Source organism: Cyprinodon tularosa, unplaced genomic scaffold, assembly GCF_016077235.1.
Source record: "Cyprinodon tularosa strain WSP-4 unplaced genomic scaffold, ASM1607723v1 ctg779, whole genome shotgun sequence".
Lineage (NCBI taxonomy): Eukaryota > Metazoa > Chordata > Actinopteri > Cyprinodontiformes > Cyprinodontidae > Cyprinodon > Cyprinodon tularosa.
In genome coordinates, this window is record NW_024039539.1 from 218,924 (window position 1) to 246,579 (window position 27,656).

Here is a 27,656-nt window from a genome sequence, read left to right on the forward strand (position 1 = left end):
CACTCAGTACCACAAAGCTTCAAGGTCCATCACTTCCATCGTAGATTACAGGCTTCTCCATGGTCAAGTGGTAAAACACTTTCTTGGAGATAAACCTGTTTAAAAACACAGTTTCTTAATTAGTTTCTGAGGAACAAAACAAATGAATTTAAAGTCTAAATGTCAATAGAGGTTGTTGATGTTTTTATTGCGGTATTCCAGCCTCATGATGGAAAAAGTGTAGGTACATTCAACCACTAAAAACATAAATACATTTTTTTGGCATATCACAAACTATGAGAATGTGATAACTCTTGTCGCACTGCAAGATGGAAGACGCTAATATGCATGACTGATGATGCAGCACACGTGCCTCACATTTCTAGCTGACATCAGCCCATCCATATATAAACATTGATGTAAATGGACTTATGAATAAGAGAGTTGTCAAACGAGGGACAGGTTTGAAAAGAAAAAGGTGACAGCAGCAGAAAGAGGGAAGGAATGAGACATTGGCTGCATCCACATACTGCAAGGTTTCACCTGAAATATATCAAACACTGCTTGCAGTTGGTGTATCTGTCTCACTGTTAGATCACCATTCAAACTCACAGCCATTTATCATCCCTCTCTGTGAAAGATAATATCCACAATGGAAGACAGTCGCACTGTGAGAATGCGGCTTTAAAGAGAATTTTTAGTAACTAATGTTCCAGTGGGTTCTGGAATAAAAAATTATTTAAAAAGTCATGATATTCTTAAACTTCCAGAAGCCTCTTTTGTTCAACCTTGTCAAATATAGGAAGGACTAACTGCCATCCCTCACAGCATAAAAAGATTTGTATAAATATACTCAAAATAAAGGCTGTAATTTCCTAAATTACTGTAAGATTAAATTCTGAATTTATGTTTAAGTTATAGTGGAAGATGTTTTTTTTCCAGGTGGATCATCAAAATAAATGGTCTGCCCAATTGTCAATCATTCTGGTGATATGTTTAGGTAAGGCCGTCCTACGTGCTCGTCCCATTTTTACTTACCGGTGTTGAGTCTGACATGGTGAAAATTTTTTTAAATCTTCTTTTGGAAAGTAAGCTTGTATGATCGATGCAAACAGCTACTTTTAAACAGAGCGTGCAAGAGGAGAAATGGGCTTGTGCACGCTCTCGCAGGTTTTTAATAGGCATTTCCTCTTGCGAGCAGGTAGAGGGTTGCCATTGTGCTTTTTCTTTTTTTTCTTTTCTTTTTTTTTTTTTAAGTGGTTTGGGCGGGTTATTAGACAGCATGGGATTAATTTCCACTGTTATGCTGATGATACTCAGCTATGTCTGTCTATTAATCCAGATGAAGCTAACCCATTACATAGATTACAGGCAGGTCTGGAAGCCTTAAAAACCTGGATGACTCTTAACTTTCTGCTCCTGAACAGACAAAACAGAAGTTATAGTCTTCAGATTAAATTGATCTTGGATAATAAAGTAAAAAATCTTGCAGTAATTTTTGTTCAGGATCTGTCATTTAGATCCCATATCAAAGATGTTTCTAGAATTTCCTTCTGTCATCTTTGGAATTTTACAAAAATTAGAAATATCCGATCCAGGAGTGATGCTTAGAAACTAGTCCATGCATTTGTTACTTCATGGCTGGGCTATTGTAATTCCTTGCTATCAGGAAGTGTAGTTAAAAGTATTCAGCTGATCCAAAATGCTACAGCCAGAGTTCTGATGAAAATTATAAGAGATCATATCTCTCCTTTCCTGGCTTCTCTTCATAGGATTTATGTTAAATCTAGAATAGAATATAAAATCCCCCACCCCCCACATAAATCCTTAAATCGCAAAGCTCCATCTTATATCAGAGATACACTATATTGCCAAAAGTATTTGCTCACCTGCCTTGACTCACATATGAGCTTAAGTGACATCCCGTTCCTAATCCATAGGGTTCAATATGACGTCGGTCCACCCTTTGCAGCTAGAACAGCTTCAACTCTTCTGGGAAGGCTGTCCACAAGGTTTAGGAGTGTGTTTATGGGAATTTTTGACCATTCTTCCAGAAGCGCATTTGTGAGGTCGCACACTGATGTTGGACGAGAAGGCCTGGCTCTCAGTCTCCGCTCTAATTCATCCCAAAGGTGTTCTATCGGGTTGAGGTCAGGACTCTGTGCAGGCCAGTCAAGTTCATCCACACCAGACTCTGTCATCCATGTCTTTATGGACCTTGCTTTGTGCACTGGTGCACAGTCATGTTGGAAGAGGAAGGGGCCAGCTCCAAACTGTTCCCACAAAGTTGGGAGCATGGAATTGTCCAAAATGTCTTGGTATGCTGAAGCATTCAGAGTTCCTTTCACTGGAACTAAGGGGCCAAGCCCAGCTCCTGAAAAACAACCCCACACCATAATCCCCCCTCCACCAAACTTTACACTTGGCACAATGCAGTCAGACAAGTACCGTTCTCCTGGCAACCGCCAAACCCAGACCCGTCCATCAGATTGCCAGATGGAGAAGCGCGATTCGTCACTCCAGAGAACGCGTCTCCACTGCTCTAGAGTCCAGTGGCGGCGTGCTTTACACCACCGCATCCGACGCTTTGCATTGCACTTGGTGATGTATGGCTTGGATGCAGCTGCTCGACCATGGAAACCCATTCCATGAAGCTCTCTGCGCACTGTTCTTGAGCTAATCTGAAGGCCACATGAAGTTTGGAGGTCTGTAGTGATTGACTCTGCAGAAAGTTGGCGACCTCTTCGCACTATGCGCGTCAGCATCCGCTGACCCCGCTCCGTCAGTTTACGTGGCCTACCACTTCGTGGCTGAGTTGCTGTCGTTCCCAAACACTTCCATTTTCTTATAATACAGCTGACAGTTGACTGTGGAATATTTAGGAGCGAGGAAATTTCACGACTGGATTTGTTGCACAGGTGGCATCCTATCACAGTTCCACGCTGGAATTCACTGAGCTCCTGAGAGCGACCCATTCTTTCACAAATGTTTGTAAAAACAGTCTGCATGCCTAGGTGTTGGAATTTATACACCTGTGGCCATGGAAGTGATTGGAACACCTGATTCCAATAATTTGGATGGGTGAGCAAATACTTTTGGCAATATAGTGTATGATTGTTCCTTATGTTCCAAACAGAGCACTTCGCTCTCAGTCTGCAGGTTTACTAGTGGTTCCTAGAATTTCTAAAAGTAGAATGGGAGGCAGATCTTTTAGTTATCAGGCTCCTCTCCTGTTGAACAAACTACCAGTTTTAGTCCGTGAGGCAGACAGCCTGTGTACTTTCAAGGCTTAAAACTTCCCTTTGGCTCAGATTATCTCTTCAAAACGCAATATTCTCCCCAATTACTGAATAAATGATCATATGATAACTGCAATAAAAAAAAAAATATATATATATATATATATATATATATATATATATATATATATATATATATATATATATATACACAGAAGATAGAGTTCATTTCTAACAATGACTGCATATCAGTTCAATTCAGAATAAAGCATTGCCTCCAGGACCTTAACAATTGCTATTCAATATGGAGCATCTAGTGCAATTGAAGCATTTATGCCACTGAGGCTCCCATTTCCTCATTAAGCCAGTTACTGTTTTGGGATGATACCAGCTGCATACCTGGAGAAGGAATTGTCAAAGATGAGTGTGTAGAGGCCTGGGTGTCGTGCTTTCAGTTGTCCCTGAACTGTCTCCTTATGGGAATTGCAACGAGTCAGAGAAATCAGAACCTGAGAGCAGAACAGAAACATAACCCAATCACTATCTCAGTTCAGAACACATCACTTTCAAGGGAGGGTCAAACAACACTTCCTAACCGCCTCTTCAACATACCAGTCACCAAATCTTGCAAACTTAAATATAACTTGAATATAAATATAACTCTTACAGAGAAAATATTACATACAGGTGAGATCTTGGGAATAAATGAGATAGAAGATAAAATAAACTAACATTTCTATGCAGACTGTTGATACCATCACTCTGAGGCTGTTTACCTCTGCCTGTATGACTGAAAACAAAATTACTCGAGTCTCTGTAGGAGGTATTCTCAATTTCAGTCAGCAGTTTCTGTAAACAACTTCCCCCTCTAAAAATGCTGTGAATTTTCCACCTTTCAGTCTTATTTAGCCATTTAAAGCATTTAAAAGGTTATGTAACAGCTCTGCCTTTGTCAGTTGCTATTTCTGAGCTAAAAAAAAAAAAAAAGACAGCTGTGAAGGCGCAACAATACAGAGATGTCAAAAGTCCAGACATCTGTGCTGCACATTTTAAGGACCCAGGTGAAAGCAAAAGGAGCACTTCCTGTAATTTAACAAAAACTAAGATGAAGCAGGAGGTCTACCTTTGACTGTTCCACCTCACTTTCACTGGATTCCCGGTAAACCACACTGAAGGAGATACTCTTGGGCTCGGAGGAGAACATCCAGCCAATACTCGTCCCACATTCTGTCACAGTTACATCAATGGTACTATAGCAGCTGGACTTGATAAAGAGCTCCCTGGAGCCGTCACCAAACTGTGAAATGTCATCAATGCTCAGAGGGACAGTGGCTCTGTAAGAGTTCACATTTTAGGACTCATTAAAGAATTAACCGCCCCAAAATAACCAACTCCACAAATGTGAAGCAGATCAAACAATAATACTCACGTGACTTCCCCTGATCTGAGGAGGTTAATCTCTGCATCTTGAACCGTGGGGACACCGTCTTCATCAGGGGTCACATCTCCAGGACCTCTGCTTAAACACAATAGAAATGGAGCAAAATGACATCCCTGAAACAGGAGTGACTGCAGCCATCAGCAGACTGTTAAAGAAATCCCTTAGGCATGAGTCTTATGACTAGGAATTTAATTGCACAATAAACATATGCATTTCAGTGGGTAATTGGAACTTTTTTTTGCATATTTTAGACCAATTAATTAATTTTAATTCAAGATAAGCATGCAGCTGTGGCACCTTTAGGCTTAACTTTCAGGAAAGTATTACATATTCTTCATGCTGCCAACTATATGCTTTTTATAATTCATTTTAAAAATGCACAAACCCTGATCATGAACATTTGTTGAGCTTTAAATAATTTTAGTCAAACTTTTTGGAGTTTTAAACCCAGAGCTTGGTTCTCAACTTCAAAATAGTTTAAGATTTTATTCCATTTAAAAACATGCATCCAGGCCTTAATGTGCACTCACATCCACCAATATTGTTTTTTTTCCCCAAAAGTTGTAAGGAAAATAATGTTTGTCACCACTAACAAGTTCCTGCTTTTGTTGGCGCTTTTCATTAACAGCTGTTATTCATATTCAACACATTAAACAGTGTTTTGTTGTGTGCTTGGAATCGACATGTAAAATGCCCCCAAGCCCCAAATCTCACGGTAGTGTACAAAGTAGAGTTAAAAGCTGGGCCCAAACAAGGAAGGCAACCAATTTACCAATGATAAGAATGGTCGGTCAAAGATTAATGTCAGGACATCATAGATGACAACAAACAGCATGTGGCTTCTTTAAAACCTATAATCAAAATACTAATAGGAGGCTCAGTGTATGTTTTAGTTGGTTATAGCATTTGGATTTTTTTGTAAATCAATAGAGTTCAGGTTTTTGCACCAAGTTCAATAAATCCATCAATTGTTAGTTGAAGAGTCAGTCTATCCTCGTTAAAAACAACAGAAACAATTCAAATGAATAACTGAAGTGTATTAAAACGTATTTTAACACAAAATATAGGATGCAATGAAATCAAAATGGAAAAAATTCAATCTTTTCTACAAATTACTCTGCTATTCTCATACTCACACAGTTGTACTTTTACCCACATCATCAAGGATCTTGTCAAAGATTCTCTCTATCAGAACAGACATGGTGGTGCATTCAGGACTTTGTAAAAGAGATGTTAGATGTATGATGAAAAAAAAATGGATAGCAACACCAGTTAGCAGCGTGATATCCGTGATAGCGATCCCTCATTTAGTTCTATCATATTTGCTTTATAAAGGTTTAGAATGTAGTTCGCAAACCTTATAAATAGAGCAGTTTCTACGGCAACAAATGACTATTTGAAAGGATAAAAGTGAAAAAGTGCAACTAAGTACTTCTCCCTTCAGAATAAAAATCCTACAGTCTGTGGAGAAGGAGGAAAGTACCTTAAAACAACAAAGAAGCACCAAGCTGGCTGACATCTTGCTTACAACAGCAGAGCAAACGGCAGCGAGTAGAAATATATAACAATCCGCCTGATTTGATTCAGCCTGATAAAACAGGGGATGCGTGTTGATAACACTAATTAAAAGCCTTGTTCTTGGATGATTACTGCTGCAGGATCTCATCTGACCGGGAACGGGTAGAAACAAACAGATTGAAAAACAAATCAACTGAGGCATGTTTTATCTGCGCTACTCAGCTCTGTCCAATGGCACACTGGGTCAGAACTGGGCCCAATTTGAAAGGTAAACCAAGAATTTGTATAAACCTGAATCAATATGCTGCAGCATGATATGATGACGTCACACTCTTTTTTTTTCCAACTTGTACTTTTGATTCGGTCAGTTTCACACATACTCTTACAATAGAGCTTAATACCCGAGTCTCCTATAACCCTGTTCCTGAAGGTCAAATAAACTAGAGCAGGCATTCCAATAAAGAAGGCCAATATCTTCCTCAAACTTTCTTTCAGGATCAGAAATCTAATCAAGTCAAAATTATCCATGCAGGTAACAGTCAGGGATCTTAAAACATGCAGTTTAGTTGCGTTGGTATCACCCACTTTTCTGTCTAAACAGCAAACAGCAGGTGTGGATGTTTCCCTTACATTAAATCGAGGAAAACATTTCATTGTGGCTGTTTATTTTTTGTTTAATTCAGAAAGCCAGTCAGCTTTGAAATCAGTCTAAATGAGTTTTGATTGAGTCGAACTAACGATGTGAACGCAGTATTTCATTAAATTAAGTGATTATATAAATGAACCTGGCATGACTGAGTGGATTGTGAAGCGTTTAGAGTCTCTCTGATGCATAGAAAAGAATAACTTCTTAAATATAACATGGAAGTGAAACCAATTGGCGCCTTCTTCTATGCATTACCAACCCGGTTCTGTCTCAATCCATAATGGAGACCATCCACAACACCAGTGGCAGGAGGAAGAACAAAAAGATGGCTGCCAGAAGCAAACATCCACAAAAAGACGTGCAATAAGATTTTGACTTCCTCCTCAATTAAGGCCTTCTCTTTATTTCTGAAGTGTCTCCCTCTCTGAATATGTTTGATGCTGCTGAATAAGATAGATCACTAAAATGGTTTCCTCTCTCAGTTTTGTGACAGGGACTTAAAAGAAACATTCAAATTTAGATAAGGCCATAGAAGTCCTTTTCTTTTGGCTTCTTAGGAACCGATAAGCTTAACATTTTTGTACAAAAAAAGGATTGGTCAAAATCCTCAATCTCAACTATACTTTTAGTGTTTTGTGGTGTGCAAAACTCTATTAGTTTTCACCATAAGTCAGAATTCTTATCTTGACAAACCTTTCTCCGCGATAGAGAGACAGTTTAACACTTGGCTGCCCTTTCCATGGATGCTAATATCGGTGCCTGAAAATCTCTGTTCTCCTGGGGCTTTGTTCAAGGCAGAGCTAATCTTCTAACATGAGTCACGAGATAACCCTCTACCCCCACATAGCTTGTTTCACATAACCTGTGCATAGAAGTCTCATACTTGAATACAAAAATGTATTCAAGCTAAAATAATAATCCCCCCCAAAAAATGTATTACTATCCATCAATTTATATATAAATAAACAAAAATCAGAGAAATGGAAGTCAACTAATAGAAGGTGGTGACCAAATCTGCTGAGCATCGTTATAAAACACCAAAACAAAATTAAATGGAAGAGTGCATCTTATGTGAAGAGAGATGAAAGCACAGCCATTAGTACCAAGGCCAAAATACAGGTGCTGGTCATAAAATTAGAATATCATGAAAAAGTAGATTGATTTCAGTAATTCCATTTAAAAAGTAAAACTTGTATATTATATTCATACATTACATACAAACTCATATATTTCAGATGTTTATTGTGTTTAATTTTGATGATTACAAATGACAACAAATGAAAATCTCAAATTCATCATATCAGAAAATTAGAATATTGTGAAAAGGTTCAAAATTGATGGCCCCTGGTGCCACACTCTAATCAGCTAATTAACTCAAACCACCTGCAAAAGCCTTTAAATGGTCTTTCAGTCTAGTTCTATAGGCTACACAATCATGGGGAAGACTGCTGACTTGACAGTTGTCCAAAAGACGACCATCGACACCTTGCACAAGGAGGGCAAGACACAAAAGGTCATCGCTAAAGAGGCTGGCTGTTCACAGAGCTCAGTGTCCAAGCACATTAATAGAGAGGCGAAGGGAAGGAAAAGATGTGGTCGAAAAAAGTGTACAAGCAAGAGAGATAACCGCACCCTGGAGAGGATTGTGAAATAAAACCCATTCAAAAATGTGGGGGAGATTCACAAAGAGTGGACTGCAGCTGGAGTGAGTGCTTCAAGAACCACCACACACAGACGTATGAAAGACATGGGTTTCTGCTGTCGCATTCCTTGTGTCAAGCCACTCTTGAACCACAGACAGCGTCAGAAGCGTCTTGCCTGGGCTAAAGAGAAACAGGACTGGACTGCTGGTGAGTGGTCCAAAGTCATGTTCTCTGATGAAAGTAAATTTTGCATTTCCTTTGGAAATCAAGGTCCCAGAGTCTGGAGGAAAAGAAGAGAGGCACTTCATCCACGTTGCTTGAAGTCCAGTGTAAAGTTTCCACAGTCAGTGATGGTTTGGGGTGCCATGTCATCTGCTGGTGTTGGTCCATTGTGTTTTCTGAGGTCCAGGGTCAACGCAGCCACATACCAGGAAGTTTTAGAGCACTTCATGCTTCCTGCAGCTGACCAACTTTTTGGAGATGCAGATTTCATTTTCCAACAGGACTTGGCACCTGCACACAGTGCCAAAGCTACCAGTACCTGGTTGAAGGACCATGGTATCCCTGTTCTTAATTGGCCAGCAAACTCTCATGACCTTAACCCCATAGAAAATCTATGGGGTATTGTGAAGAAGAAGATGCAATACACCAGACCCAACAGTTCAGAAGAGCTAAAAGCCACTATTAGAGCAACCTGGGCTATCATAACACCTGAGCAGTGCCACAGACTGATCGACTCCATGCCACGCCGCATTGCTGCAGTAATACAGGCCAAAGGAGGCCCAACTAAATACTGAGTGCTGTACATGCTCATACTTTTCATGTTCATACTTTTCAGTTGGCCAACATTTCTATAAATCCTTTGTTTTTATTGGTCTTCAGTAATATTCTAATTTTCTGATATGATGAATTTGAGATTTTCATTTGTTGTCATTTGTAATCATCAAAATTAAACAAAATAAACATCTGAAATATATGAGTTTGTATGTAATGTATGAATATAATATACAAGTTTCACTTTTTAAATGGAATTACTGAAATCAATCTACTTTTTCATGATATTCTAATTTTATGACCAGCACCTGTAAACCATAAACCTGCACTCTCTAGCCTGCTTTCTCTCCATCACCAGAACTTTAAGCTGTGTTCCTCCAACAACTCATCCGCTACACTCTTCTGAAATGTTATTTTGTCTCTTTGAATACTGTGGGGAGATCTTCATTTATTATAAATTGCCTTTTAATCAGTCTGCTAACTTGTCTGAATGTCAAAGCATCCATCAGTCCTAATTAAAAACTAGTAACGAATGCAGTGAATGAATTTATTGAACCAAACAATTTGCTCCTGTCTGACACAAGGCTGCAGAAGACAAGACTAAAAGAAAGAAATCAAGTTTAATCTTAACAATTTTGTCTAAAAATCTCTTTTGATGAGTTACCCAGTAGGGTAGTGGCATATCTGAAACACCCTCACATATTATAGGCATAAAAGCAGTAGTTGAACCAAGAGTTGTGAACCTCTTATAGGAATATTATGCTCACGTTTCATGTGCTCCTGGATGCTGGTGCTCTTGATCTTCCTCCAGAGAGCCTCCGGTGGTCTGAGAGTTACTATCGCTGTTGTAGACGTCATTCACCTCCTCTTCTGTGATGATGTCATAACCTCCATCGTCAGATCTGCTACTGGGCTCAGAAACTAGAGACAATTCATGAATTTAATGTAATAACCGTGTTGCTGTGTTAACCTTAAATCAGAATAAATTAACACACGATTTATTAGTTTATTTTCAAAGTTCGAAAGATCGAATTTGCACAAAAAACTATTTAGTTTGTATGCTTATCAAAAAAATTGTTAAATCCTATTAGGTGAGAACTGATTTGGGAAATCTTCCAAACCATAAAGTTAAGCATTTCGGTTTTGGGTTTAGTAATGATCTATTAAGAAACTAGTATATATTTAAGCTTATATTTCCCTATATATAAATAATTTAACAAGTATTTTACACATACTATTAACCTCCCTCTCATGTGCCATCAAACTCTTACATATACCATTAAATTCTCTAAAATACCATTACCATTAAATGTGTCATTTCTTTATCCAAGAGCATTGTGGTAGTTTATTATAAATTAGCTTTTACTGTTTGTTTTTGGAATTGCTTGGGCCAACACATTGCATATTTCACATAAAGCTGGTAAACAGAGAGAAAAAAAAAAAAAAAAAAAAAAGATATCCAAGCAGTATAAAGCCATCATATTTTCAGCTATACTTAAGATTTGAGATTTTTCACAGCAAATGCAATTTAAATTCCCATTTTAATTTTAATTGGTGCATCGCATATTTTCGCTCGTACAGAAATACAAGTTTTTTTTTTAAGTTGACAATGTTACAGTGTTTTCATTCTGTTTTGTTTGCTTTTATTCTTTTTTTTCTGTTTTTGTACACTGCCATTTCAAAGAAAATGGCTAGAACTACCACGAAGGGGTTAACACTAATGAAAAATTTGTAAACCAAGTGAATATTTGTGATTGTGTGAGATTTTAAGAAATGTAAGAGAAATTTAACATTTAGCCTAATGGGGCCCCTTACGGAAAACTCCTGTTTATAGCTAACATAACTGAAGTATTTGGTTTTTTTTTATGTATTACTTTAGTATATTTAAACAGACACATTGTTGTTGAAAATTAGACATGTTGAAAGTCACTGGTTCCTTATTAAAATAAACAGCGCTTTTGTTTACTGGACATTGAAACGTAGAAAACAAAAGCAAAGCAAATATTTTATTCACTGTTCATGCATGAAGCTCAATTTATTTGGCAAGGGTTTTAATCCCTGTTCCTCTTTGTGTGAAAAAGTGAGCCCTTTCACTTCTGCTGCAAACTTTTTCAGCTGACAACCAATTATCAAAGAACAAACCATTAACACTATTTAGGAACTGCTAAGTTTTGAGGTTCATAAGTAATAGCAGAGAGGCATTTTTCTTTTAAACGCATCTCTCACCAGTTCCTCCGGAAGTCTCCTTGTATGGAGGCGGCTGCGGAGGAAGCTGGGGTTCAGCAGCGGCTGGGGGTGGCTGCGTATCCGAAGGACTCGCATCTGCCTCTGTGAACCTCTCTACCACTGTACTGTGCTGTTTGCAGCAGTCGCTGCAGCAGCGCTCCTTCTTCCCGCTGTGCTTTGTCATGACAAAGTTGTTACTGCAGTAATAGCAGAAAATGCGGCCACAGAGTCTAGAAATAAGGGCAGAAAAAATACATTTTGTTTTCATATTAGGCATTCCATGAACTCTCAAAAATAATGATGTGTCCAGGGCAGGAAGTGTCTGTTAAGCCTATTTACCTGCAGTGATGCCTGCGCAGATACCAGGTGAACTGACCATTGCAGCCCAGACAGTGAGTGGCCTCCTTATCCACCAACCACCACTGCTCCTCAGCTCGCAGTTTCTGCTCAAACTCCAAAGCATCAGACTTCTGCCACAGGGCATCTTTGTCCCTTAGGTAGTTCAGAAAAAGAAAAGAAAAAAAACAGCCAGATGCATTTTCATAGATTTAAAGATGCTTTAAAAATGGGGTGAAAAAGAAGTTCATAGCTTCAAAGGCATATTTTACAACTTGAATAATAATGCTTAAAATATTATGATCAAAAATCTCTTTTTAAGGCTGCAGTTGATAAGCTATTAAGTATTTTATCATTTATTTAAAAAATACATTCTGTAGTCATTTCTTAAAACTATTCAGGCTTATTTTATGAGTATAAGAAATGCATAAAGAAAATTCAAGTACATCATTTTTTCAAGAAAATTAACATTTTATATTACAATAACATTTGTGTAAATTTTAAAATGTGCAGTAAAGAGGGATTTGAAGCTAGAAAAAACAAAAAAAGGTTCAACATCAACTAACATCAACCTGTCAAAAGCTCATTTTTTTGGATGATTCACGATCAATTAATCACTTTCAGACTTTGTAGAGCAAATGGTCACAAATAAAGAAGTGCATCTATTGTCTGTCATATAAAGCATACTGAATTTGAAAAGATAAATGTTCAGCATCAACCATGGAACCCCAGTAGTGTGCCTCAGTGCAGCCAACTGCAAAATCTGCCTTTTTTTTACCATTTAGAATGAATAACCTGAATCTATAGGATGTTACTTTCATATTACCGTGCATTTTTTCAACAATTGGACTTGTAATTGTTAATTAAAAGTTAATTAAAAACGTTTATAAATTTTTATTCTTAAAACCATCTTAGTGTTGCCCCAAGGATAAATGATTGCTACTGCTGTTGAATTATCCTATAGGTTCAAACACTGCATGCTTTAATAGTCCGTCTCCTGGTGTTCAACTTAGAGACATACGTCTCCATAGCAAATCTTCAGCACCACAATCTTAAATGCATATTTTCTGTACAGTTTTCACTTAATTACTGCTCTGAGTTTTTTTTTCTTTTAGCAAATGTCTTGTTTTTAAGTCAGTACATTCCAGTCTGGAATAATTTCATTATTTCAATAATTAATTATTCACCACTAATCCAGTTAATTGTTTCAACTCTGCTTCTTTTCCTACCTTGAAATTATGCATCTAATAAAAAAAAAAGCGTATTTAATAGGAAGAAATGGAGAGGGCTAAATAATGTTTGCAGTCAATTAACCTAAAATAATTTTGTCAAAATCATTAAAGGATGCAGTCATTAGAAAAATCAATAAAACAAGAGGACCATACTGAACCGTTCGCAGTTCGTCAAAAACAGTAAAACATCCTCGATGGTTTAAGACAAAGGTCTTACTTTATAAGCTCAATAAGCCTCTCCTCCAGGTTAATCTTCGTATTGTTGAGGTCCTCAATCTCTGCACCCATCTTCAGATATTGACTTTGTTTCTCAGACTCTGTTGCTTCAAGTTTCTGCTCGAGTTCCTCACACATGGTTTGAGCAGCCAAGTGTGCCTCTTCAGAACTGGAGTAGCAAGAAAATCAGTTATTCTTTTGTCATGAATTTAAAAACGTATTCAGGGTAATGGCCGCACCTGGTTACAGAGGTTCTCAGTTGCTGAATTTCGTCTTCATTCTCACGGATGGTGGCTTCCGCCTGTGTGATGTAAGCATCTTTCTCACCAATCAGCTGCAAGTATTTTTCATTCACAGCCTTTTGTAGATATCAGAAAATAAAAAGAAAACAATAATCAGACACCTGTTCTTATTCATATGAGGCCTTTGAGCTCATCTGAATAAACCAAAGTTTTTTGTTTTTTAGCCTCTTTGAAAGTTCAACTCTCTAATATAAATGTAAAAGCTGGATAAACTATATGAAAATAGATTGAATTATCATCTAAACCATGTGAAAGAGCCAATAACATAAGAGCTAAAGACATCAAGCATCCATCTTTCATTCTGCAATCAAGTTAAGACAAAGTGTGTCAGTAATCAAGACTTCATTACCTGTGAACAAAATTAACGGAAGAAACACCTAAACATTCTGCCACCTTGCCTAAAGTCATTAAAATCCTGTTAATGAACTAATAATCAGGGCGTTTAGAATTTATGTTTGTTATCATTATGTGTGTAAACCAATCAATATAAGCATTTGAAAAAACATAAAAATTAGAGTTTCGCAAAGAAATGCTTCTTTTAATTATCTCAGTGCTTCACTCAGATTAAAAACAGGAAAGCATCGCTTCTTATAATGCTTCAATGATAGAACCATGACTAAGTCTGTTCTTAATTTTCACTTTTTAAAAATATGAAACCTTGAGTTCAGACACTTCCTCTTCCAAGCTGGAAACTATTTTTTGCTCCTCCTCCAGCTGTGCAGAAACTTTCTCCAAATTTTCAGTCAAAGCCTGCAAAACAACAAGACAAACACTTCAATTGTTAACATTTACTTGCATCACAGGACAAGCCTCCAAAAAATGACATAAGGAAAAACAGATAAAGCAGAATAATAAGTTTATACGTTTGTTTCTATCCTCCTATAAACTTTGACAGTTTAACTGCATCAACATTTTATCTGTAAAGTGATGTTTTCATAATGTTACAGTCTTATTGAGGCATTTCGGAAAAAAATAGAAGCAGTTTTAATTAATACCTTACTCAAACAAGATACAACAAAAAAGCAAAACAAACAAAACGTGCAGAGAAGTTAATTTCACTAATTTAAACAAACTACTACTGTGAAATTACAAGAAAAGAGGATTAAACAATTAATCTTACTTTCTTCAAATGATATGGCAGGAACAGGACAATTAACAATTTAAAAATCATTAATTAAAAACGATTTACCATGCTTATAATCCAAACCTAATGAGGACTAAGCACAAAGCACAGCAGGCTGAATAAGAAGCTCATAAGCCTTGCTGGGATTTGTTTAATCTAAAATTGGCTTTAAAAAAAATATGACAAAGCCAAGCTATCCGGATATGATTAATTCTGCATAAAAAATAAAAAGTTTGGCACATCTGCAAATCTACTGAGACAAGACTGAAGGGCTGTGCAATAAATGAAAGAAATGTATTACAAAATAAGGATTTCATATCAATATAAATAATTACTAGTGTATAATTTACCATTGTAAACCTAACTGTATTTCAACATTAAAAATAGGTAATGCCCTACTGCTATCCTTGCTTAGTTTGGCTGTAAGAGCTTGCGGTTAAATCCTTTCCTATGTGTACATCCCCCAAAATGCTTTGTGGTTCTGGATTAAAGTACCGAGAATTAACTAAATTATTTAAAATTTTATATTGGTATTTATCAGGTGTCTATCATGATTAATATTGGCAAAGATTTACTTAGGGCAAGCAAGAAAATAATGAAGGAGTGAAGAACCCAAAAGAAAAGTCTCTTTTGAAGGAGCAACAAAGAACAGCAGCAATTGTGGTGACTCCACAATTGTTTTCACGTGAGGAGGGACTCCGCAAAATAGCCACACCTGATCTGTAACATGATACACCTCACTTCACGTGCAAAGAATGCAAACTTTCTGCAAACATTTTAACAGCAAGTCACTCATAGGTGGACCGCAGCTAGCTGGAGTCAGCATACGATCTAAATCCCACATGGATGAAAGGTGTGAAAATGCATATTTGCATAATTTCAAAACAAAAATGTTAGACCAGCATAACTGTCAGAAAACATCAGGCTTTCAACCAACAGATGAATAAACACATTTTTATTATCAAGACCTGTTGGAGCCCTCTGCTGTGCTTCCAGAGTTCATCATGCACCGTCTTATACTTCTATCTGAACGAGAGCTTAAAGGAGCAGATTGTTTATAAAAGGAAAACCGCTTAATTTTAATCCAAGTGTGAAAAACCTTTCAGAGTTTAAGCAGGTGAGCTGAAATCATTGTGGGTAATTGGAGAGGACTAATGGGCGGAAAACTCAACCCAATGAATATGGTTGCCACTGTCATAGCAGGTTGGGCAATGTCCTTGCAGTCGGCACCAATGCAGAGCTCAGGCAGGAGAATTAAGGATCCTTTTTGAGTTGCAAGAAAACCATTGTTCAGCACCAAAGGCACAAGAAATATTCTGATACAAAGTTTAGATGTTTTTGGCTTCTATAATAAAATGGTAATCTAATAAAACGAATTATACAGATATTTTAAAAATAATTTAAGCTTTTATTTTGCTCTTAGTATTTTATATCTGGAAGGTGATAACATGACTAGTATGACTGATCTAGTTAAAGTAAGAGGTCTGAATAATTATGTGTGCCTGAAACGTCACTTGATAAAGTGCAGCTCTACTCAGTTTTAGCAGATGTTTTCCAGATGTCAACCTATTTTTTAAGGGACTTTTAGGACATCATTAATCCGTACATTTAGCATGAACCCAGCCAATAATCTTGAAGCATGTCTTCTTAAACTCACCTTTATTTGAACCTGATGGTTCATGGTCTCAGAGCTCATTTGGAACTTGACAGCATCCATCTCCTCTCGGCAGCAGTCCTTAACGCTGCGCACTTGGTTTTTGGCTTTTTCCAGCTCCTCTTGGAGCTCCTCAATAGTCCCAGGCAGGGACTCCTTCTGCGTCAGCTCCTCCCGTAAATGGTTGTTCTCCTGCCGTAAGTCATTCACACACTTCTCAATCCGCTCCACTTCTTTCTCCAACTCTTCAATCCTAGCAGCATCAGCTGTTAAGTGTTCGCTTGCTTCTTCCCTCTCTGCGTTCAGCTTACAGATGGTCATCCCCAGCTCTGCCATCTCTGTGTTTGCTCTGTGCAAAGCCTCACGGATCTCTGTGTTCTCTGAGGCCAGCTTGCCGTTTTCTGCTTTGATGGCAGCAAGCTCTTCCCGAATGGCAGCGGAAGAATTAGATAACTCCGCATAGGCAGCTACTTCTCGATCACACTGGTGAACCAATGCCTCTTCTTTCTTTTTACAGTCCAGGAGCTCTGCCATGTGCCTCTGGTTCAGTCCCTCTGCTTGGGATTTAAGCTGCTCAGTAAGAGACCTGAGCTCATCTCTTTGGGCCTCTGTCAACTCCAGCTGTGCTTGAGATTTCAGTTTTTCCTCCTCAGATCTCTGCACTTGCACTTTCAGGTCCAGGATTTCTTCCTGGAGCCTGGAAACATCCTTTGTTCTAACTTCCAACTGGCTTTCAACTACATTTACCTTAGCAATCAGTTCCTGGCTCTCCTTTGCTTGGGCTGAGCTCCTCTCTAGTTGTAACGTCTCCATTGTCTGCTTCTCTGATGTTATCCTTTCTATCAGTTCTGCCTGTTTAGCACAAGTTGCTTCTGCCTTTGCTTTGGCTATCTCAGACTCTTTCTCCTTTGCCTCCAATTCTTTTAACATTGACATCAATTTAACAACTTCCTTATCTTTGTTTTCCATCTGCTCTTCTTTTGTATTGAGTTGTTCTTGAAGACTGACCTCTTTAGTGTTTAAAGCAGCCAAGTTTTTTTCCAGTTCTCTGATCTGAACGTGAGCATTTTTCAAGTCCATCTCTAACCGAGTTAGTGTTGCCTTTAAGTTGTCCTGCTCCTCCCTCAGAGTCTGGTTCTCCTGCTCCAGCCGCTTTGCTGTACTCTCTGATTTGTTTGCAGCCATTGTGGCCCGCTGCAGACTCTCATCCAGACTGCGGTTCTCCTCACGGAGAGATTTCTCTTTTTCATCCACCGTCATCTTGGCATCATCCACCTGACCTCGCAGCTGTTTCTCAGAAGCTCTTAAAGCTACCAGTTCAGCCTCAAGCACCTTTCTGTTCTCTGCCATCTCCTTTTCCTGCTCCTCATTTCTGCTCACCAGCTTCTCTTTTATTTCCTGTAAGCTGGCACATTTCCTCTGGTAGTCCTCCACCTGTTCTCTGATCTTTGCCTGGTACTGATCTAGGCTAGCGGTCAGTTCGTCCCTTTCTGTAATCAGCATTTTGTTCTTGGTTTCTAGCTTTTGTAGTGTCTCACTGCTGGAGCTTAGCTCTGCTTCTTTGTTTGTAAGCTGCAGAGAAAGTTCATTAACTTTAGCTTCTAAAGACTCATTTGAATTATCTAAAATTTTCTGCATCTCTTCTTTTTCTTGCTTTGCCCTCCTCTTCACCTCCTCTAAATCATGTTCTTTCTTTTCTAGAGATCCTTTCAAGTCCTCCAACTCTCTCTGCAGACTGCTCATCTCCGTTTCTCTCAGCGCCAGGTCCCCCTGAAGCTTTTCCAGAGTACTGGACTGTTCTTCCACTTTTGCCTTCAACTTGGCCTTGTCCTCTTCAGAAGAAGTCAGCAATGCCTCAAGCTTTGTTTCATTCTCCTTCCACTTCCCCTCACTGACTCTTGCCTCCTCTCGCAGCCTCTCTACCCGTCTCCTGTTCTCCTCCATCTCAGCTAAAGCTTCCATCTTCCCTTTCTCTGCCTCCTTTAACTTGTCTAACAACTCGTGAATCTTCTGCGCTGAATCAAAATAACTGGCAGCCTGCTGGCCTTTCTCATCTAGAATCCCATCCAATTTGGCCATGAGCTCTATGTTCTTTTGCTCGGCAGCAGCCAGCTTTTCCTGAAGTGAGGCATGCTGTGTTTCCTTTGCCTTTTCCTCAGCTCTAAGAGCTTCCACCTGGCAGGATAGAGCAACTTCTCTCCCCTGCAAGTCTCTGAGTTCTTCCTGCAAGCGCAGGTGCCCTTCTTGAGCGGCAAGCGACACATTGAGCTGACTCTGAAGCTCTTCAATTACTCCTTTCATCTCGGCAGACTCCTCGCCAAGCTGCTGAACCTTATCAAGGAGATCTCTTTGCTTTAGCTCAGACTGATCGAGCTCCAAGCGAAGGTCTTCAACTGTGTTGCTATCTTCCATGCAGGCTGGTAGGGAATCATTCAGATCATTCAATAAACTATGCCCATAGTCTGGGCTGGAGGCACACTCAGGCGCTTGCTGCTTGATTAAAGGGGAGAAGAAAAAAAAGGATAAGTAATACTTATTACTTTCTGATTTCAAATAATATTGTTAGTAAATGGAAAAATGTTCATTACCTGAGAGTAAGAACTGGCCAGACTATTGATACTGGAACTGCGACTTGGTGGTTTCCACATGTGGCCAGGTGAACTAGCATTTCCTAGTGTCCTCCTGTTGATCGGAAAATAAGGAAGTCTTTTACGGAAACCACCTCAATGATTTTTTGGTGGTCTCTAATCAAGTCTGTTTAATCTTTCCAAAACATGGCAAACAAGCAGCATTTTATTAAAGAGACATCATCCAACAGATCTATTATTATGTAAGCATTTGCTACTACTAAATCCTGCTATGTTAAACCTCAGTGGTTCATAGAAATTTTATGTTGTGTGATCAGTATGTCTATTTAAGAGTTTCCTGTTTGATTACCTTGCAAATGTTGGCCAGGAGGCATCAAGATCATGGCCTCTGGAAGCCACATCAAACTGCACCTCGTTGAGCTCGTACAGATGATTTATTATGTCAGCACTAAGGTGTGGCTTCAAAAAGGGACTTCTTGCATAGTACCAGTCACTGAATGAAGATTCAGAGTAGAAAAGTCAGGGAGTAGCATTAAAAGAAACTGTTTTATCTGTAAATCTCCAGATTGTCATGTGACTTGATTTCCAAATTAAAATTTAATGAAAATAATCAAATTAAACACTTAATTTCCCTTTGGGATTAAAACATATTTTTGAATTGAATAAAAGTAGCTTGTCTAGAACTGCACCAGAAAGTAATACTGTAATATTCTAAGTATATCTGCCTACAAAGTTAAGGGTAGGTCTGAAAAGATTGCATTTCAGTGGTCTAGAACTCAAATCCATGAGGACCTGTGTCCTGCTACTTTAACATGTGTGCCTGGTCTGCACACAAATCAAATGACTAAACTGCTTCACTAGCATGCAGTCAAGTTCTGCAGAGCTCTGCAAATGAGCTGATATTGGAATCAGGTGGGTTTAGGCAGAGACTAATCTAAAAGCTGCGAGACACCGGCAATTGAAGACAGCTGTTTAACATCTCTGCTCTGGTAACTGCAGAAGAAGAACTAAAAGACTTGACGCAATATAGTCAAATTGAATTGTTTGAAATCCTAGATCAGGGGTGTCAAAGTGGTTCCAGAAAGGGACGTGTGGCTGCTGGTTTTCTTTCCACCCAAGCAGTAGCACACCAGACTCCATTCATCCCATCAAGTCATCAGGTTAAGACTAGACTCACCTTGATGAGACGAATGGAGCCTCCGGCGCTTGGCGCGTGGAAGAGAGTAGGCGAAATGGTTTGGGGGTCCTCGTCGGAAGAAGGAGACGATGACAACGACACTGATTCGAGTCAAAAGCCAGTTTGTGGGATCAAGATGGTGGCTCAAGTTGTGGAGGATGAGGAAGAGCTAGAAAGTGATTCGGATATGGATGGTTTGATGCCAGTTGGTAGTTACCGGAGAAATGGAAAATCCAAAAGTAGTGAAGCGGGCAGAGCTTGTGAGAATTCAGGAATCAAAAGAAACCTTGAAGACGAAAGCTCAGATGATGGAAGCAAGGGTGTACGTAAAAAAATCCCGAAAGAAGAGGTGAAGATAATATTAAAATTCAGAAAGGAAGATTAAAATATTATTCTGAGCCCAGTAACAGTCTCTAAGGAGCTAAAAAAGAAAGTGGGGGAAGTTGAAATGGCTAAAACTCTGAGAGATGGAAACTTGCTAATCGTCTGTAAATCAGAAGAGCACAAAAGGAAAGCAATGAGTGTTGAAAGTACTGGAAAGAAAAGAGTGGAGAGTAAAAGAGTGTTGGGTGAAAAGAAAGAATCCCGAGGAGTTATTTACGGAATTCCGGTTAATGAAGATCTGGAGAGATTAAAACATAACATCCATAATGTTGAAGTCAGTGATATAAAGACATTGCAGAAAACAGTGAACAATGAGAGAGTTGACAGCTTATCTGTGCTTCTGAAATTTTCTACTCCAGAAGTCCCGCAGAGAGTTAAAGTGGGTTTCATGTGCTATCCAGTCAGGCCTTATGTTCCTCCTCCACTTCGGTGTTACAAGTGTCAGAGATATGGTCACATTGCTGCAGTGTGCAGAGGCAAACAGAGATGTTTAAAATGTGGAGGGGAGTACAAAATACAAGAATGTGGTGAAAATACTCAGGATAAATGCTGTAATTGTGGTGGAGAGCACAGGGCAACATATGGAGGGTGTGATGTTAGGAAGAAAGCAGTTGAGGTTCAAAAAGTGAAATCAACAAACAATCTAAGTTATGCTGAGGCGTTAAAGAAGGTTCAGGAAAAGCAAAAGGAAACTGTGAGTAACATTCAAGTATTAAGGCGAGAACCAGAGCAGCATGCCAGGGTATATAACCCTGTTGACTTTGACAAACTTGTTTTGTTTGTGGCTTATGTTATTAACTGCACGGACCAGGTTAAACATAAAAATGAGAAAATCAAAATCATTGTTAAAGGAGCTGAGAAATTCTTGGGGATGAGGAATATGTCGTTGGATCAAGTTATACAAAAACTTGAGGTAGATGGCAATAAACCAAAGTAAGAGTGATATAAAAATCGATATGAGTAAAATAAAAGTTAAAAGTTTTTAAAAGAAAGATTCGAGAAGATTGGTTAAACAGTGGGAAGAAGATTCAAAGGAAGATTACTTTTTCGTTATTTATTGGCTACAGGTTTAGTGAAAAGAATTTAGGTTTTTTCCCTTTTTTTTTTTTTTTTTTTTGAGCATGTCTGTCTTGATCCACACTCATTACTGGTTGGTGGCGGTAATGCACCTCTTAATTGTTTGCCAACCGCCATAAAACAAGAAGAAGAAGAAGAAGAAGAAGAAGAGATGAATGGAGTCTGGTGTGCTACTGCTTGGGTGGAAAGAAAACCAGCAGCCACATGGCCCTTTCTGGAACTAGTTTGACACCTGTGTCCTAGATACTCCCATAATGACCTCAGTCTTATTTCAGAAACCCGTACCCCTGTTACAAGTTAATTTAACGCAGTCCTGATACCTCATTGTTCACCTTAGTACATCCGCATGCTGCAACCAAGTTGGAATAATACACTCGATTTTTAAAACAATACTCGTTTTGCTTGTTAAACTAAGGTAAGAAAAAATACAAACTTTCTTTAATGATTACTGTAGTGGTATTACTATGGTTTTTTTGGGGGTTTTTTTCTCTGAGAGAGATACTTTTGTAAATAAGTAACATAATCCAGTAAAGGGAAGAAGCAAACCGAAACACACGGAAGAAAAAAGCAAATGAACACCGACATTGTTCTGCGTTAAAAAAAAGACACAGTTAATTCACTTTGTGAGAATTTCAACTTAGAAAAAAAATGCTTTTTTGTTTTAATTTTTTAACATTTTGTCAGATGCAGACAGAATATAAGAGATGTACATTAATGTACATTAGAGCTGCAACTAACCATAATATTGCTAATTGATAAATCTGTTGCTTTTTGATTAATACATTAATAATTTGCATTGCAAAGGTTTTTCTATAGGAGATTTTACAGGATTTAAACCCACTGAAGCTAAAACTATGCCACTTGAGGAATTCTTGATACGCCATACTTACTAAAATAGGCAGGCTTTTATTTTAAAAAGCGAAATTTAAAATATTTTTGTACATTTTTTGGTTTAATTCCTACTCTGTGCAGTTTTTTTTTTCCAGCAGCAGTTCTTTCAGCAATTGGTCTGTTTCAGCCTCTGAATCCTCTAAACCTCATTAAATGTTGAACATTTCAATATCGAGTTGATCATGATTAATTCAATTGAATATTTCAGCCCTAATGCACATGTGGTGTTAAACCACAACTATATACATATTCATAGAAAAAAGTGGAAATGCAGTGGCTGTTATACCTGGTGACTCTCTTGTTGATCAAGCACTGCTGCAGCGTGTCAGCCAATCGCTGATGAACCAGGGAGTAGCGGATGAAAGCTCGTCCCTTTCCTAAAGACGTCTTCAGCTACAGAATCAAAAAGAGATGGTGTTTCCGTTAGCAACATGAAATACCAAAGAAATATGAGCATTTTAGTACAGAATTTAAAATGCAATGAACCCAAAGCTACATGGATGGTAATCTTAAAAAGTATTATTGTGTAATGGGTTTCATAATGATAGTGACATTAAAAACAGCAGACACACCTCAGAAATGGATTTCACAAAACGAATGCCATCATTGGCTCCTTTGATCTTTGCCAAACAATCAGTGAAGTAATCCCAGTAGTCTTTCTTAGTGCCCAGAAAAGTGGTTTTCTCCTTTTGGTCAAACTGAAAGGATTAAAATAAAAAAAAAATACTCAAGATATACTTTTTCACAAGAAGCCGAGAAAAGGCTAACACTCATTTGCTTCTAATAAATAAATGATGCAATTTCTATTGACCAACATATTTAAAGGCTGAAATAGCAGTAAATGTAAAAGCCACCTGTAGCAGATACTCCAGTTTATAGGAGAATTTGTGCAGACTGGTGCTGTCATCTGTGATTGGCTCCCCACTTTCCTTGTACTCTTTTGCGAGCTCTGCAACAGCATCTAAAGTTCACATACAGCCATATCAGAAGAGAAGAAGATGGACTTAGAAGAACAGTTTATGCATTTAATAAACCACCTCAAAAACAGCAGAGACCCTTAAATGGTGCATCTTCACACACTCGTTCCAGCTCCTGATAGAGGCTACATTAATGTTTACAATACAAATATCACCTTTGATGGTTTTCTTTCTAAATATTGAACATGCTTGTAAGTTTATAGTTGCAGAACGAAAGATTAAATTTTAAAAATCACTCCTTTAGCTGTTCTTAAATTCATTTATTCAGTCTTAACCACATATAGTTCATAATGTAGCACTCACACACCTATCTAGTAAAAAGGCTGACATACCGTGCAGATCTCGGATAATCCTTTGGAGCTGGCTCTCCCCGACTGCCATGGCTGCTCTTCCTGCTCCCTGGCAACTAGGAGTAGCTGGGTCGCATCCAATCAGCTGAGTAAAAGAATCGCAATCAGTGGGAAATAAAATATTGTCACAAATACTTCCAGCATAGTCTTGCATGGACAGAAGATGAATTAAAAGACAGGTTAGAAGATAAGCAGAAGATAAGAAATCCAGACACAACTAGTGTACAGAGTATGGCTGTGTAGCTCTATGCTTAATAGTTATAAATTTAAATGCAAAACAATTTTTATTATTTTAGAAATTTCTAGTTTTTATCCCTGGTCTACGTTCTTTTTTTTAATTGAAGTTTGCATGATCTCTAATGATAATCCAACTTCCTCCCACGGTAGAGTAAATGTAATCTTTCAATTGCCCTTAGGTTTGAGTGACTAAGCATGGTTGTACAACTCTGCTCTGTGATAGACTGGGGTATTCCCTTATTTTTACTTTCTTTTAAAGGTGGGTGGAAATCGGGTGAGGGAAATAATGTAGATTACAGAACAAGACTGAAATCTGGTTGACAGTTTAACTTCTTATGGAAGTGGAGAATGTGAACTTCCTTGTACCCATGTAAATTCTCAGTCACCCAGCTCACGGCAACCATAAAAGGTGGTTCAGTAGAAAGCGTACTAACGTTTGCTCAGTTTTCTGTAAACATTTCTAAACCTACCTATACCGATAAGAGTCGCCACAAACAATCATAGGCAGTACTATTGAAAACAAGTGTTATGCTGGAGTTGTTAAATAAATATTGTGTTAAACGAGTAACGCATGTTTAAGAGGAGTCAAAAGATTCTGTTATTTCTATCAGTTGGCAGTAGAGCAATCTGCAGCTCCTCATAGACAAGATCGAAGCAAAGGACTTGGTCAACCCTTAGCACATACGCATATCTATGTAATGTAAACATTTTACATTCAATAAATACATTTCTGCTATCTTTTGCCCCTCCTCCAGTTCCTTCCTTCAGGAATGGAAGGGTGGGTCAGCATGAGCTTTCAGATTGGACTGAGGCCATGCCGTCCCATGTGTTACAAACCATGATCCACTGTTTATTCAACGGCTATCAAAACCAGAACCAGCTGTAACATCCAGAGATATTTAAGCTATTTGTCTGTTGGAACCAGATATAACTCCTTTATCCATAAACACATCTGAGAGATAGTGACACAGACTGGGAACTTTGAACAATAGCTATTCCTTTTTGTCAATATCCATTACCTGCTTCTACCATTTCAACTGTCCCAGCTAATCAATATCATTCATTTCACCCATCATGGTGGTAAGGTCATGCCTACCTCAGTTTACTGACAACCAATATTCAGAGTTTGGTATTAAGCTTTAAAATAGCAGCATAATGACACCCTTAGCACTTAATGTTAGACTCAAGACTTTACAATAAATAAAGTAGCATCACAAGGACAGCAAAAAATACAAAGTGTGCATCATTACATGTAGCTGCAGGAAATTGGGACACAATTCCTATAGTTTTTTTTTTATTATTATAAAGCCACAACATGCTGAATAATGCCGTAAGATGCCTAATAAATTATTGTTTAATTTATTCTGCCATTTCTCCCTACGAATTTGAAAAAATTGCGAAAATGACAAAACTTATCTTGAAAGATTAAAAATTCTGTAAAATAATTTCTAACCCTGACATGTATCCCAGTAGCTGTCAATTAATTATATTTAGCCAAATAAAACAATAGAAAAAACGTACTGAACGACGCAGAAAGCTAACAAATCCCAAATGTTATTGCTCACCGAAAGTAAACTGTATTTAATTTACAATCCAACTTAAAATACACTTCGTGGGATTAGAGTTTAAAATCTAATCTCTTATTATTCTCAAATCAAATATAGGAAAACTACAGCCGTAAATTTAGCTCATAAACACTTTTACAGCTGTTCAATAGTCCTTCCTTACACAAAGGTTTTGTAACATTACGCTTAATAAATCGAGTTAAAACGCAAAAATAACCGTGACATCAGCACACAGTTTTTGTTTAGGTAAAATAATCTCATTCTACACTGTTTATAAAAACTAAAAACAGAAGAGTGCAAACAATTGCTTACTTTTTTTTAGATATGAGTTAAGACCATAACGTTGAGCCCTGAGCAGTCAAAGAGCTTGAGAGCCACGTGATTGATAGAAATAAGTGTCCAATGGCATCGTCTCTTGAAGCCATCTGACCAATCACCAGGAGGAATAAGGGCAGGCTTTGAAAGATAGAGGGTTTGGTTGATTTAGCACAGTAAACACTGCAGTCACGTGATCAATGACGCATCATTGTATGCCCCACTTTTCTTTAACTAGAAAGAGGTCAAATTAATGCATTCTTATGTTGTTTTGTTTTAAGTTGTAACCCCCCTCCCCCCCACTTTCATAGTATTTGTCTATTTCAGTTCTTCATAAAAAAAAATATATATATATATATATATATATATATATATATATATATATATAACGGCACCATAAGATGTGAAGGCAGCCATCATTAATTAAAGAAGATATTGGAAATACACGTTTACTAAAATTATTTTAGAAATATTATGTTAAGTCAGAGTGAAGATATTTATCTATAGTTAATAATTGGACAGTAAAAAATACAGGAACACTTGTCTTGGAAATTTTGATTTTTTTGAGCAGACTTTTTTCTTTAAATCAAATTATTACTTCAATCTTATTCAGGAGGTGACACTTAGACTTTTTTAGACACAGACAACTTTTATTGTCATACAAATTGTTTTGTACAGCTCTCATGACATTTCTATTTCTTAAAGTGCAGCAGTGATCAAATATATACATTGTGGGAGAAAAAACATGGTGCAAAAAAACGCATTGATGTGGAAGTTCTGGGCAATGTATATATATGGTGCAATTATGCAGTTTTTTGGTTTGGTGTTGTCAGTTTGATGCACAGTCTGTGACCTTATTTTTTTTAACAGTTCAGCGGTCTGATGGTGATGGGGGAGAAGCTGTTTCGGAATCTGCTTGAACTGCTGCACAACCTCTTCCCAGAGGGCAGCAGGGAGAACAGTCCACGGTGGGGGTGTGAGGGGTCATTAATGATGTTATGGGCTTGGGACATGCAGCGCTGGGATAAAATGTCTTTTATGGAGGGAAGAGGGGCCCAAATGATCTTCTCTGCAGTTATAACCACGCTTCTCAACAGTCTGCGGCGCAACAGTCTGCGGCAGAGGAGATGGCATCTTCAGTAGAGCTTTTTAATCGGTAGGCGTACTGGAAAGGGTCGAATGTTTGGGGGAGACTGGAGATGATGTGTTCTCTAACCAGTCTTTTGAAGCACTTCATCATGATGGGAGCCAGTGTGACAGGCAGGTAGTCATTGAATGAGGTGGCTTTTTTGGGACCGATGATGAAGACTTCGAGCATGCTGGCACTATGGATTGGCGCAGCAAGGTGTTAAAGATGTCTGTGCTGACACCAGCCAGCTGACCTGTACACTCCTTGTACACCCGCCCGGGTATGTTATCGGGGCCTGGGGCCTTTCTTGGGTTGACTCTCCTCAGAGTTTTCCTCACTTCAACTACATCCAGTTTGAGAACTTCCTCCCCCTTGCGTAGAACAGCTTTCACTGCTGAAGTGCTGTTTAGTGCCTCAAACCTTCCAAAGAAGGTGTTTAGTTCATTTAGGAAGTCAGCGTTTGCTGCATCTACCGGGTAGGAGGGTGTGTTGTATACTGTGATACAGTGTTGGGAAAGTTCTCTTTCTACGTGAACTAGTTCACACATTTTAAAATGAACTAGTTCAGTTCATAGTTCATAATTCAAAATTTTGAACTAAGTTCACAGTTCCAAAAAATGAACTAGTTCAGTTCTTT

The 27,656-nt window shown here is 38.3% G+C and overlaps 1 protein-coding gene across 2 annotated transcripts; it reads right to left on the reverse strand.

The window, feature by feature from the left end:
• Positions 1-25,970, reverse strand: fyco1a (FYVE and coiled-coil domain autophagy adaptor 1a). Of its 2 annotated transcripts, none has more exons than XM_038270808.1 (18): positions 25,888-25,970; positions 23,756-23,858; positions 23,301-23,407; positions 23,019-23,144; positions 22,733-22,839; positions 19,267-19,410; positions 18,918-19,011; positions 16,333-18,819; positions 14,210-14,302; positions 13,490-13,608; positions 13,252-13,419; positions 11,806-11,958; positions 11,467-11,696; positions 10,008-10,161; positions 4,648-4,734; positions 4,342-4,552; positions 3,618-3,727; positions 1-95 (listed from the first exon to the last, which is right to left on the reverse strand). In XM_038270808.1, exons 2-18 carry the CDS (start codon positions 23,802-23,804, stop codon positions 20-22), a joined length of 4,515 nt encoding a protein of 1,504 aa, XP_038126736.1. In that variant the 5' UTR covers positions 23,805-23,858; positions 25,888-25,970; the 3' UTR covers positions 1-19. The 2 variants fall into 2 exon arrangements, with proteins under 2 accessions (XP_038126736.1, XP_038126737.1); XM_038270809.1 differs by having other exon boundaries at positions 23,756-23,822; positions 25,888-25,954.
• Positions 25,971-27,656: the final 1,686 nt, after the last annotated feature.